The 12,735-nt window shown below is 51.5% G+C and overlaps 6 protein-coding genes across 6 annotated transcripts; 2 read left to right on the top strand and 4 right to left on the bottom strand.

Annotated features, from left to right (window-relative positions):
- Window positions 1-175: 175 nt before the first annotated feature.
- On the bottom strand, window positions 176-1,537 carry AUEXF2481DRAFT_4981 (uncharacterized protein; the record flags this gene model as incomplete). The annotated part of the gene is made up of 1 exon (XM_013488276.1): window positions 176-1,537. The coding sequence occupies one exon, from the start codon at window positions 1,535-1,537 to the stop codon at window positions 176-178; it is 1,362 nt and encodes a 453-aa protein (XP_013343730.1).
- A 269-nt stretch (window positions 1,538-1,806) lies between these two features.
- Window positions 1,807-4,144, bottom strand: AUEXF2481DRAFT_65575 (uncharacterized protein; the record flags this gene model as incomplete). Its single annotated transcript, XM_013488465.1, has 2 exons — window positions 1,807-3,793; window positions 3,846-4,144. 2 exons carry the CDS (start codon window positions 4,142-4,144, stop codon window positions 1,807-1,809), a joined length of 2,286 nt encoding a protein of 761 aa, XP_013343919.1.
- A 553-nt stretch (window positions 4,145-4,697) lies between these two features.
- AUEXF2481DRAFT_65552 (uncharacterized protein) lies at window positions 4,698-6,995 on the top strand (the record flags this gene model as incomplete). Its single annotated transcript, XM_013488461.1, has 2 exons — window positions 4,698-4,898; window positions 4,956-6,995. The coding sequence occupies 2 exons, from the start codon at window positions 4,698-4,700 to the stop codon at window positions 6,993-6,995; spliced, it is 2,241 nt and encodes a 746-aa protein (XP_013343915.1).
- Window positions 6,996-8,065: 1,070 nt separating this feature from the next.
- Window positions 8,066-8,848, bottom strand: AUEXF2481DRAFT_29448 (uncharacterized protein; the record flags this gene model as incomplete). The annotated part of the gene is made up of 1 exon (XM_013488339.1): window positions 8,066-8,848. The coding sequence occupies one exon, from the start codon at window positions 8,846-8,848 to the stop codon at window positions 8,066-8,068; it is 783 nt and encodes a 260-aa protein (XP_013343793.1).
- Window positions 8,849-9,248: 400 nt separating this feature from the next.
- Window positions 9,249-11,629, bottom strand: AUEXF2481DRAFT_65435 (uncharacterized protein; the record flags this gene model as incomplete). The annotated part of the gene is made up of 2 exons (XM_013488451.1): window positions 9,249-9,563; window positions 9,614-11,629. The coding sequence occupies 2 exons, from the start codon at window positions 11,627-11,629 to the stop codon at window positions 9,249-9,251; spliced, it is 2,331 nt and encodes a 776-aa protein (XP_013343905.1).
- A 236-nt stretch (window positions 11,630-11,865) lies between these two features.
- Window positions 11,866-12,249, top strand: AUEXF2481DRAFT_29446 (uncharacterized protein; the record flags this gene model as incomplete). The annotated part of the gene is made up of 2 exons (XM_013488338.1): window positions 11,866-12,000; window positions 12,049-12,249. 2 exons carry the CDS (start codon window positions 11,866-11,868, stop codon window positions 12,247-12,249), a joined length of 336 nt encoding a protein of 111 aa, XP_013343792.1.
- Window positions 12,250-12,735: the final 486 nt, after the last annotated feature.

Here is a 12,735-nt window from a genome sequence, read left to right as displayed (position 1 = left end):
CCTACGGTTGCATAAATCGGCACCGTGGTAGACATTCAAGAGAGTCGTCGATCTGTGATTCGAGGCTTTGGCTGACCACACACTTTGAACGACAGACAATTCCGAGTTGACTTCTTCGCGGAAGCGGCAAAAGATGGTCAGGTGTCAGAACTGTCTATAGACATGACTAACGCAATCAGGCTTTGCCTTCAATTTCGTCGCACCTTCGTCTAACTTCCCCCTCCCATGTTCTATACTCTCTCCTTCTCCCTGTGCTCAACCAGTCAATCGAGTCTTGAAACATAGTACCCAAGCCTGACCTCAACCCAGCACCAGGTCTTGCTTCGTTCTCAGCCTCAGCCTCCGCATCTGCATCCTCCATTACAGTATCCATGTCTACATCTTTGCGTACTGGTCTCGGAGCGTGTTTCTCTTTCCTGTGAAGTGGTGTTTTGGCAGGAGCTTTGTTCTTCTTTGGTGTTTGTGCTTCTGGAACGGCCGAGGCGGTGGCAGCAGCTTTGACGGCGAGGAACCAGGGAAGTTGTAGCCAGCCTTCTGCTTTGCTGGCGTGGAGGAAGGCGTCGACATCTTGTGAGGCCGGCGCATTAGGTTCTAGTGCTTGGATGGCTGAAGAGCGAGCGGTAGCGTAGGTAGTGCCATCTATGACGCTGTTGCGAAGAGTGAAGGTCGTCACTAGGGAGATTGCACTGATGAGTGCCGGTAAAGAGTCCGGTGTGATTGTGTTTGGATCTTCTTGAGGCGCAATCTCCTCTGCATCTGTAGATGTTCGCTTCCTCTTCTTGGCAGACGATCGAGGTGTGGGCTTGCGGTCTTCGAGTCTCGTATCGTTCCAACCTCGTAGTTGTAAAATGGCAGAGACGGCTGCACAGATGTGTGATGTGGCTTGAGGCACGTCCAGAGTATCGCATATCGCTTCAGCCATAGGACGCACTTGCTCAGGTAGATTGCCTTCCGCCTCTTTCTCCTGCGTCTTCTTCTGTCGCTCTTCTTCCGAGTCGGCTGTTACAACCTCCTCTTCTACTTCTTTTGCCGCAGATCTTGTTGATCTCCTGCCTGATGCCGTGACACTTCCTGCACTCTTTGCAGCAGAGATGGGCGTCTTCGATGGAGTCACGCCAGCACTCTTGACACTCTTTACAGGCGTTTTCGATGGTGTCCCAACAGGCGTACCCAAAGCGCTTCTCCTCCCTCTACCACTCCCTGGTGTACCCACGGCTCCTACGTCTTTCAATCTGTTGGTCCTCGGCGTCGCTGGCACAGATAATGCAGCATCCAGATATCCATATAGCTTCTTGTAGATTCGTGGTGCGACGGGCGGTCTAGCGACAATCTTGTCGATATCTAGTCGGTGTCTAAGTCGCTCGACTGCTATGTGTGCGCATGCATATGTTCTTCCAATCTCTTCTTCCGCCTTGAGCGAAGATGCCCTGTTTCGTGATTGTGCGAGTAGTGATGTGGACAGGTCGATGAGTTCTTGCGGAAGTGTGTTGAGAGTTGGGACGAGGGTAATGAGTGCTTGTTGTATTGGTGTCGACATCTTGTTGCGTGTGGTATGGCGTATGATGACCGTCTCTACAACATTCAAGGAAGACGCGAAGACGCGAAGACTGAACCGAGGCTTGACGCGTGCACGTGCCCTCGTGAATCAATCATCCTTCCACAACCGGCCAATTTTACAACATTTCACAGAGGCATGAGGAATCTTGTTTCTTTGCTTTGTCTGTCAGAATGCAGACAGTAGTGCGCATGAACTAGAATCCCTCCAACTTTCCAGAATAATCTATACACCCAATATGACAGAACACTCTAGCGCTTGCCACCGGCAGCGAGCATCTCCTTTCTTCTCAACTTGTCTGCCGTTCTTTGAAGTGATGTTCTCATGTCTCCCTTCTTGAAGTCCTCAATGTTGTAGTACTTGGGTGCGATGTCCAATAACCACTCGGGACGAACTGATGTCACTGTACGGATGTAGTTCTTTGTTGTGAGAACAAACTCATTGTACAAGACCCACTCGCTGTCAGTACCCAGCACTGTCGAAGGGTGCAACAAGACAGTCTGCTCGTCCTTGACTGTAATGTACTGCTTCTTGCCAGAATCCTGCTTGGCGCACTGCATGAAGTAACCACAGACCAAGGCCTTGCGGATGTTCTCGTAGTACTTCTTGTCCTCGAACGGAGTTGACATGAGCTCAATCTCGTTGCGCTCCATGATTCTCTTGAGCTGCATGCGGACGTTGTCGGCCTGCTGGAGAGCGCGATATGACAAGAAGTGATCGTGGCACCATTGCTTGGGGTTGTCCTGTGCTGCTGGTGACTTGAAGGCGTGATAGACGTTGAGAATGGTAAGGTGGTCACCGTCGGGGTGTGCGAAGAGATCCTTCATCTCATCAGCACGCTTGCGAGCACTGTTTGGTCGCACAAAGACGTTCGGCACTGAGAGAAGCGCTGTGAGGGAGAGAATCTCGTTGGAGCAGTAGAATTCGGGCGATGAGATGAGCATGACTGCAAGAGCGGGGTCCAGAGGGAATTCTGAAGCCATACGACCAAGCTCGGTCAGTTCACCTTCGTCATCAAGACAAGCCAGGTAGTTGAGCTCTTCCAGAGCACGCATGAGAGTCTCAGGTGCGGGAGGGTCCATAAGATCGAAATGTACCAGATCATCGACTCCAAGCTTCTTCAATTCCAAGACTGTTGATGACAGGTTCGAGCGCAAGACTTCGGGGTATGACTGATCAATCAGCTCCTTTTTGAAAGCAGCCTCGGTGTAAAGACGGAAAGCCTTGCCGGGCTTGGTACGTCCAGCACGACCAGCACGCTGTTGAGCTGAAGCCTTCGAGATGGGCGAAACGAGCAGAGACTCGACTCTAATTCTAGGGTTGTAGACCTTTTGCTTGCTGAATCCGGGATCAATAACGTAGACAATGCCATCGATAGTGAGCGAAGTCTCGGCAATGTTTGTGGAGATGATGATCTTGCGACCAGGACGACCACCAGCGCGGAAAGGACCAGGGGCGGGATCGAAAATGCGTTGTTGTTGAGCAGGAGGCAGGGAACCGTACAGAGGGTAAACCTTCAGTGGGCCAGCATCTGCTTCTCTGATCATCTCGTCCGACTCCAACTGGATCTTTCTGCAGGCGTCTTCAATCTCCTCCTCACCAGTCAAGAAGAGCAGGATATCACCTTCGGGTTCGGTTGCGTGGATTTGGAGAACGGTGCGGATGGCGGCTTCGACGTAGTCTCTCTCGGGTTCGGCGGTGTAGAAGATCTCGACGGGGTGGGTACGACCGGGAACGGCGAGAAGAGGAGCGTCGTTGAAGTACTTCTGGAACTTCTCGGCATCGAGGGTGGCGGACATGATGATGATCTTCAAGTCGGGTCTGCGCTGGGCGACCTCCTTGAGAAGACCCATGAGAATATCGGTGGCCAGGGTACGCTCGTGAGCCTCATCGAGAATGATGGTGCTGTAGCGGCTGAGGTTGTGGTCGTTCATGGCCTCACGCAGAAGCATACCATCTGTCATGTACTTGAGGATGGTGTTTTGCGAAGTCATGTCCTCGAAACGAATGCTGTAACCGACTTCCTGACCAAGTGTGACATCCATCTCTTGAGCGACACGCTGGGCGACCGACATGGCGGCTACACGACGAGGCTGGGTACAAGCGACCATCTTGCCCTGCTGGTGAGGCAGATCATCGTAGAGGACGAATTGTGGGATCTGAGTAGTCTTTCCTGAACCCGTCTCACCAACGAAGACGAGGATCTGTGTTTGCTGAAACATTTGGAGGAACTCATTTCTGTGTGCCTGGTCAGTGAATTGCGCCGTGCGAGTCGAGGAGGACCACATACCTCTGTGCGTGGACAGGCAGATTTCTGCGAGTCTTCAAGATGCCAAAGTAGCGCTCGGAGAGGTTCTTGCCGTTGAAAGGGTTGGAGGGACCGTCCTCGGCCTTTGCGGCCAGAGCAGCAGTCGTTGCGTGGCGCTTGAAGTGCGTGAGGCCGTCGTGCGCACCACCGTTTGATCTTCCATTAGAGTAGCCGTTGTTCTCGCTGTGGTCCATGTGTGCCAGGTAGGGGTTGGAGGCGGGATCGGATTCCATCTTTTGACGTTTTGCGCGCGATTCGTCTCCGGATCTTCTGTCAGACATTCTGTCGTTTGACTCGTGGTGTCCTATATTTGACTCAAGTATGAAAGCGCCAATGGAATAAGAAGAGGTATGGCTGGACAATGGGTGCGACAAAAGCGATAAAGTGCTTGTCGTCGAAAAGTCAACAAGCAGATTCCCCAAAGAGTCGCCGCTTTGCTTGAAGCCAAAAAGTCCCTGCAACTCCATCATCGTTTGTCTTGGCGTTTCGCTCCTCCGCCCTCTTCGCGCCTTCCGCTCCGGTCACCTAGCCACAGGCTACCCTTTCACTGTCTTCCTAACCGTAGAGAGTATATACTCATAATATCTACTTTGTGTCGAGTCACTTGTTAACTTCCCGGATCTCTTACGCGTCGTTCTTGGCTGCGGTACAACTTTATGACTATATTAAGAGTGTTCAAGAATTGGTAGCGCATTACTCGCATTCGCGTTCCACCAAGCAAACGCACAGCCACCTGCGAGCTGTGCCCCTCCATCCTTCAGCCTCATATAAATCCGTCCCACCTTCGTCGTCATCATCATTGCTGTTTGAACTTCTCACACAACAATCATCAACATGGCGAACACCAAATTACTGCTGTGCCTCTGCCTAGCGGCAGTCTTGCTCTTCGCGACTCCCACTCATGCTTTCGGCGCCGGAAACATTGCTTCCATCTCAAAGATTGAAGGAAAGAATTGGCGTCATGGTGACATCGAAGATATGCTCAAGACTGTCGACTGTCTGAAGAAGCACAAATGGACTTCGATGATGATCAAAGTAGGTTTACTGTGATGATAAAGATCAAATTCCTTCATAGTTGACTCTTAATCACAGCGTGTGTACTTTGGTAACTGGCTTCGTGACTACAGCCAAGCTGTTGATGTCGGCACTCTCAAGGGCGTGCCTGCTAGCACCATTCGCATTCTTGTCTGGGTTCTTGCTTTCATGAGCTTTGGATATGCAACTGCCGAGTTTGAAGTTACCGACGAACGCCTTGGTGTCTATCGTCCTGAGGAGCATATTGACAACCCCAAGGATTATGCCGACAACCAAGATGCGAGACAATTCGATCAGCGTCTTCGTGGTCCTGTCCAGCCTGAGGAGCTTGCCATTGATCCTGAGACTGGTATGAAGAACTACATCGCAAACGAGCGCGGTGACTGGGCCACTTCTTCCGGTTACGTTAGATACAGTTTGAAGAGAGCTATCCACTACGGACGTGTCTACACTCATGGCAACAACAAGGGCGACGAGAAGGATCTTTGTGAGGCTCTTCGCTGTCTCGGTCAAGCACTCCACTGTATGGAAGACTTTGGCGCTCACACAAATTACACCGAGCTTGCCCTTCGTGAGCTCGGACATCGCAACGTCTTTGCTCATGTCGGTACCAATACCGAGATCAACCTTCGTGGCAAGCGAGTCTTCCCTCTGGTCACTGGAACCTTCGGTGGAGTCGACTTCATGCACTCTGTTCTTGGTGAGGCCACCGACCACGTCACTCAAAGCGAGGTTGATGAAATGCAAAGTGCCTTGAACAACGCTTCTGCTGATGGAAAGCGATCCGGCTCTGGTCCATCGGGCGAGGTATCCGGCCTGGTTAGCCTCCTGTCTAAGGTGCCTGGTACAAGTGGCCTTTGTCAGGAAGCTGTACGTCTGCAATCTGAGTCTGATCAGTACGCTGCTCAAAATGCTGGTGCAGGTGCTCGTGGCTTTGATGATGGCGGCTACAGTCAAGATCGCGCTTGGAACCCAGTCGCGTCTGCTAACAACACCGCCGATCCTCAAGCTATTGTTGCGAAGATCTACCCCATTCTTGTCTTCCGTGACAATGTCGTCCGCAGCATCAGCAACATTGTTTCTAAGATCCCAGGTCTGGAGAGTCTGATTGAGAAGATTACCGAAAAGGTTACATTGACCGTCATGGGCCTTCTTGCACCTTACATCACACCTCTGATTGCTGCTGCTTCAAACAGTCTCAAGCAAGGTAGCAGCAGTGTCGTTGATGCCAGTGGCAAGCACCAGTACGAAGTCTGGACCGACCCCTTCAGTACTGATCCTACTCACTCTCTGCTGTCCAAGGACCACTTCAGCAACATCTTGAACGAGCCCGCTGGAAAGGTCGCTGCTTGTATTCTGCAGTATGTTGCTCCTCGAGTCATCTATGCCTTCGACCACGTCGATGTGCCTGAAGATGAGGTTCTCAACGATGTCCTTCGCGCTTTCCATCATCCCGCTATTCGTGACCCTCACTGCGAGATTCAGAAGAGTATGTTCGCAGTTGTCGAGACTTGGTCTCACTCGCGTCACGATCTTGACAGAGTTTTGAGCTCTGAAAGTGTCAAGGCTGGACACAACCACACTGGCGGCTCTAACCCCCACCTTCACTCTCATGGTGGTCCAGAAGATATGCAAAACGTCTTCGGTATGGGTCAGCATGCCCAACATCCTCAACGCGGCATGGACGCGACCGGCACTCCCGAACAGCACATGCCTGCCTACGGCCAGCCTCCACATGCAGATCAACAGGCGGGATATGGTGCACCTCCACCTGCGGACTACAATCAGCAATATCAGCAGCCTTATCAGCAACCCGCTCCTGCAGGTTTCGCCAACAATGACCCTCACGCATATCCTAGTGCCTACCAACAAGGTTACGAGATGCCATATGATGGCTCAGCACCTTATGGAGCGCCCCCACCTGGACCACCACAGCAGTACGGCGGTCAGTACGGAGCTCCACCTTCTGGCCCACCTCCACCTGGCCAGTACGGTGGGTATGATCAACAGCAGCAAGGCCCAGGACATGGTCCACATCCTCCACCTGGATACGGTGGGAGTCAGTCCTCGGGATATTACCAAGGAGGTGGCTACTGAATGGAGATTCTTTGATGATCAGATGATTGACAATAGAAGTTAATTCTGCTAATAATGCCAAAGTTCCGCAAGCAATAGTCACAATCAAATCTTTCATATAAAAGCACGCCTCCACCTCATATCACTCTCACTGATATCAAATCTGCTTCTTTCTATTTGGAGAGCACTCCTAGCTTCACCAAGCATTCTATTGTTCTGGGAGCGAAGGTCTAACAAGATCTTTGCATCGCGGATGTTCGACCGCAACATCCGACGACGCGACACGGGTCGATGAATCGTGGGCTCCCCAGGCGATTCGCAGGTATCGTGAAAGGGGCTGTATGCAACGGAAAGAGCTAGGGCAGTGGCGTAGCGGGAGTATTGAGGATTGTTGACCCGGAGCGCCTCTTTGGCTCACTGTATAGCATATAATCGGTGAGATGAAGTTGCAGCACAGGTCGATGACCCGCGTGCACTCTCCAAGACTTACAGCTAGAGATGTATGGAGTACACAGACCAGAGAAATCGAGTCCGGTAATGTTGCAAGAGTGTGGGAGAGCCGTGGACCCAGATCTCGTCTTCGGCTCACGACCTATCCCGTGAATAGTTTGTGGGCTAAGATGACTTGCCCCTCGGATGTTGTCTAACACATATTGTTATGCCTTTCGTCAATATCATCTTTCGATGTGGCCTCATAATCATGGCACGGGTCGGTAAACACTACATATATTGCCGGCTCTCGCTTGTCGAGGAGTTGCGCGTTTGTACTAGAAGCATCGGGTCTGACAGCACTGTGAGGTTATTTGGGGAGTCGTCGACCCGAGACGCTGCTTCGACTCGCTGTGCACCCCATGGATGGGTCGAGACGACTCGACATCGAATAGTGGATGTTGGGATCTTCCTTCTTGCCCTGTGTTTATCTTCTTGCGACGGTTGATCTGATTAGTTTGCGGACAAGTTGGCTTTTATACATTTAGGATTCGCGTAGGAATTGTTGTATTGATCTGCATAGGGACTGTCAAGTTTGTACCTAAGATACTGTGCTGCCTGTAGCTGACTTGTCAAGGATCATCATGAAGACTGGCTCTTGCTTACTTTGTAGGTTGGAGCAACTTTACACAGCCCTTGATGATACTTGCAAGTCGTCCACCACCGACATTCTCCAAGCCTGCCATGATCTCTTGCTCTCCTCTACAGCAAATCCACCATTGCACCAAAGCGACAAAGACAAAGTCCACATACTGCGGCTCCTTCCCTCCAAACGCAAAGACACCATCCCCTTCCTTCTCCAAGCCGTCATAGAACTCCAGGACCGGCACCACAGCTTCCTCGACATGTGCTTGCAGCCCCTTTTCCTTCTCCTCCTCAAGCACTTGCTCACGCAGCTTCTCCAAATTACCCATGTCAGGCTCACGAGTACGAACAAAATACGCCGCACCCCTCTGATCCAAAAACAGCGGTACAAAAGCCTTGACGCGTGGTCCCAGTTTCAAACTTCTAGCAACTGGTCTCATAACCTCCTTCTCGAACTTTCTCACCGCATCTCTAGACTTCTGTCCTTGTGGGAAAAGTTTCTTGTCGTAATCGGAGGATATAGAAGCCAGTTTATCAGCGATAGCTCCAGACCCCATTATTGTGCCGTCGGAGAAAGTGACGGCGGGAAGGGTGTATTGGATTTCCTCGTCTTTGTCCTCGGGTGCTGGAACGACGCCTAGAGGTGGGAGGACAGAAGCAATGTCTGGGTATGAGATCTCATTGTGCCTGTACGTGATTTCTAGAAAGTTTAGGCAGAGAGCTGTTCGGGCCGTAAAAGGAGACCAGGCAGAAGGCCATTTCTGTGATGTCAGGTCGTGAAAGATGAGCTCGGAAGACATGGTTGATTGGTTTCAATCTGTGTGAATAACTTTGAGCCGGGTTGAGTTATATAGAGGTCCGGTTCGTTGTCAGGGTCGAGTTGTTCATTGACGTGGGGAGTCGAGTGGGGTTGTAGGACGTTGTGTAAGCTTACTAATCTTGTATACCGCCAAATGAGGAAGCTGCTATCAAGGCAGCAATACGTACTGCGCGACAAGGCAGTCGCGATGGGCTTTTACGCTGGTCAAACCTGCAGCATGCGAAAATGTGCACGCGTGCGCGGAATACAAAACTACCACAGGAACGACCAACAAGTCTGGCTTGAACATCGAAAGACGATCCCAAGTCAATCGGGGAGTAATACGAGCTATACATGATATTTCGCTTCCTTGTCGAAGACGCTGGTGTGAAGCAATCCTTCTACGCTGCCATAAGCGAGTCCAGCTCTCCCTGCCTTTCTCTAAACGTGCCTTGTGCTTCCCTCTCACGTCTAGCGACGACATTAACCTCATCTCTGATCTTCTCCAATCGTTCGTTCAACCCAGCCTCTTCAGCAGCGGCAGCGATTCTCTTGACATCAACATCAATACTCGTCTTTGCCAAGAAGTCCGCAGCTTCGCTAATCTTCTGCCGTAGGGCTTTCGATCTCATCATGTAACCTGTGTGTAATTTGACGAGTTTCTTCTCTAGCGTGTTGCCTTGTTCTGCGGAAGCAATGATGCGGGACTGAATATTCTGAGAAGGAAGTTAGTACGTGGAAGTCTAGAATGGTAAAGAAGACTTACATCAAAGGCTTCGGTCATGAGTTGGTGCTCATCAACCTCGTCTTCTGCGTAGCCGGCGAGTCCAGGGAGCATGCCTCTTTCGTGAGCCTTTTCCCATTCTGCACCAAAGCCTTCTGCAAGCAATGCGCGTCCTCTTTCGTCTTTGCCCATTTCCAGAGCAATTTCGAGGCGTGCGTGTTGGACTTGCTCGTCTGAGAAGGATTGTGTGGGTTTGGGAGCACCTCTGACCTTGGCTTTGCCAAATTTGAGTGCATCACTTGCAATAAGCAGCGCCATTTCGCTGTTGATGCTGCTCTTGATCGGATCCTGATCGTCGGCGGCGGTCTTTAGCATTGCATCAACATCGACTACACTTGGTCGTGGTAGTCCTCGTTGGATGACCTGCGATTGACGCTTGAATTCTGCTCTTGCTAGAGCTTGCTGTGCCTCCCTATTCCTGGCGTCGCGACGTGCGGCATCTTCCTCGCTCATCTCGACGTCGGGAGCAGTTTCCTGTTGTTCTTCGGGTAGCTCCAACTCAAAGTCCATCTCTTTCGGCTTGGGAAGGGCAGAAAGCTTGCTCTTGATGTCGTTACGAAGAGCATTTTGTTGTAGGCGGAGGTCTCTCGGTGTTTGTGCAACCATCTGCATACCATCGCCGGTATTCAGTCCGTATGTGTCGCGAGGTGTGCGTAAAGGAGTGGCACCAGGACCACGTGGTGTTGCGGCAATACCATTCTGACGGAACGGAGTAGCCATAGGGTTCGGTGTAGCGGTGGCTTGCTTGCTGGGAGCGACCCCACCAAATCCAGTAGTAGCTTCACCTTCGTAGAGCTCATTGTTGTCGCCTCCTAGCAGGGCAGACTGTGTTTCTGTTCTTGCTCTGGCGTTGCGGATCTCGTTGGCGATGCGGTCCTCCTCTTGAGGTGCACGTGGCGTGCGAAGTGGTGTGGATCCAACAACGTCCGAGTAGTTTCCAATCAAGGCGCGTGTGGCTTCGTTGTCGTTCTGACCGGCTTGAACGTTTGCTCGTTCTCCAACCATACCCATCTTGACAATCTCGTCCAACTCTCCTTCGCTGATCTGAGGGGCAGGTAACACGAGACCGCGACGTCTGCTGCTGCGTTCAGCCTCGCGCAACTTCTGTTCCCTCCCAGCCTTTGCAGCTGCAGCGAAAGCAGCTTGATTTCCGCCCTTGTCATTCTTTTGGCGCTTGCGATCTTCGGGGTTGTCGTCCTGATCTCCTTGTCGTTTACGTTGTAGCTGTTGCTTGCGCGGGTCGAAGGCATCGCGCTCGCGCTCATTTGTGGTAATCTCCTCTCCAGTATCGTAGAAACCAGGAGCAGGCGCCTTCTCAAAAGGAATGTCTGCATTGTAGTCCATTTGACCCTTCTTTTTTGTGACAACCTTGATGTTGATACCGGCATTCTTCAACTCGCGTCTCTTCTGCAGCACAGCCAGACGTCTTGATTCCTCAAGTTGTCTTTCTCTTGCCTTTCTCTTTGCCTTCTTTCCCTGAGTATTGGCCAGACGTGCACGAGCTTCGCTCAGCATTTCCTTCTCATCCTCGTCCATGTCAATCGTGTCAGGGCGAGCGGGCTTGCTTTCCGGATCGGGGTCCATCTCGCCAGGGCGGAGTTTGCGCACATCCTCCGCTGATGGCGCAGCTGCTTCTCCTCCAGATGGACCTCCAAGACCGAATTCATCGCTCTCACGCGACTCTGCGTCGTCGAGCAGTTTTTGGTAGCGCTCCAGACATTGTGTGGCAGTCCTTCCGACGATGGGTGCGATAGTGCGCCATTGCGTTGGCATCAATTTGGCAAGATGTAGAAGCTTCTCGTCCTCGTCTTTGGTCCACTCGATCTTTCGGATTCCAGGATCCAGCCATTCAGACCAGCGAGCCTTGCACTGTTTTGGAGTTTTGCGCGCAAGCAACGAAGAGACTCGCGCCCATTGTTGAAGTCCATATTTGGACACTGCCGCCTTGAGAATTTCATCCTCGATGTTGGTCCAGACTCCTCCTTTGACGACAGGCATATTGGCGACTGTACAGACTGTGGCTGTCGAGACAGCAAAATAATGTTCACTTTGGTGCTGTAGACAGCCAGTCGCGACTTGAAGATTGCCAAGCTCCGCGCGCCAATCACGTGTAGATAGCCTAACTGGGCTTAGTTGGATGGCCTGCTTGTGACGTCGTTGAAACTCTGCGAGATGGCTCTTGAAAATAATGGATGGAGATGCGATTTCACTCACTGCAACCACATTCAAGAAACATGTTGTCACAGTCAATCAGACCATCGTATAGAGCTCTCTCGCAACTTCATCTCCTGCAAGCATCAGCTGCAAGCCAGGCTCGTCAAGCTAGCTCAAACTCTAAATCTGGATCTTCGAATAACCAACAGCAGGATGTGAGTCTATCAAAATCATTGTCATCTCATGCAATCTGACAAAAGCAGAGTCAGAAGGAAACAGTCCCACAAGCTGATTTTGAGCAGCCGCAAAAGAGGCGCAAGACCCAAGCCGAATTGGATGACGAGCTTCGTCAGAAAATGGCTGGCATGGCTGGTGATGGCGGCGATGCTGGTGTCGAATTCGAGGATGGTCAGCCTGTCTCCATGAAGAGATCAGTCAAGAACAACATGTTTCGCTACATCTGAGTGACCATCAGCTTCGTTATGCCAGCCTGTCTTGCCCATCCTTCTTACCTTCAAGGCGAGGGCTGCCGTCAGTCGACGACAGCATTGGAGACATCTTATGACTAGACATACGCATGCCAGGTCATGCTTTTGTATAGAATTGATCGAGGAAGCACAGAGCTTCTCACAACACGGGTCGCTCTCCAAGACGGAGCAGCAAGACCGGAAGGACGCATGGTCTGGCTCCATCTATTGTTGCAACCACACCATTCGGCAAAGCAGATGACATCAGGAGCATGACCATCGTATCAATATTCCTGCATCGCTGACACAGGACTTGGCTTTGGTGCATTATGAGCATTGCTCGAGCAGGTCGGAGACGTGCATATTCATGGTAGATGAGAACGTTCACACTCAAGAAAGCCATCAACCATTGACGCCTGAGCACAATTCGCCATGGGAAACATGTCATGGCGGAATTGACCAATTATATGCGAATGCTATCTC

Source organism: Aureobasidium subglaciale (assembly GCF_000721755.1).
Source record: "Aureobasidium subglaciale EXF-2481 unplaced genomic scaffold scaffold_10, whole genome shotgun sequence".
NCBI classification, from domain to species: Eukaryota; Fungi; Ascomycota; class Dothideomycetes; order Dothideales; family Saccotheciaceae; genus Aureobasidium; species Aureobasidium subglaciale.
Note: the sequence above shows the minus strand (reverse complement) of the source record. Positions and strands in the feature narration are given on the sequence as shown.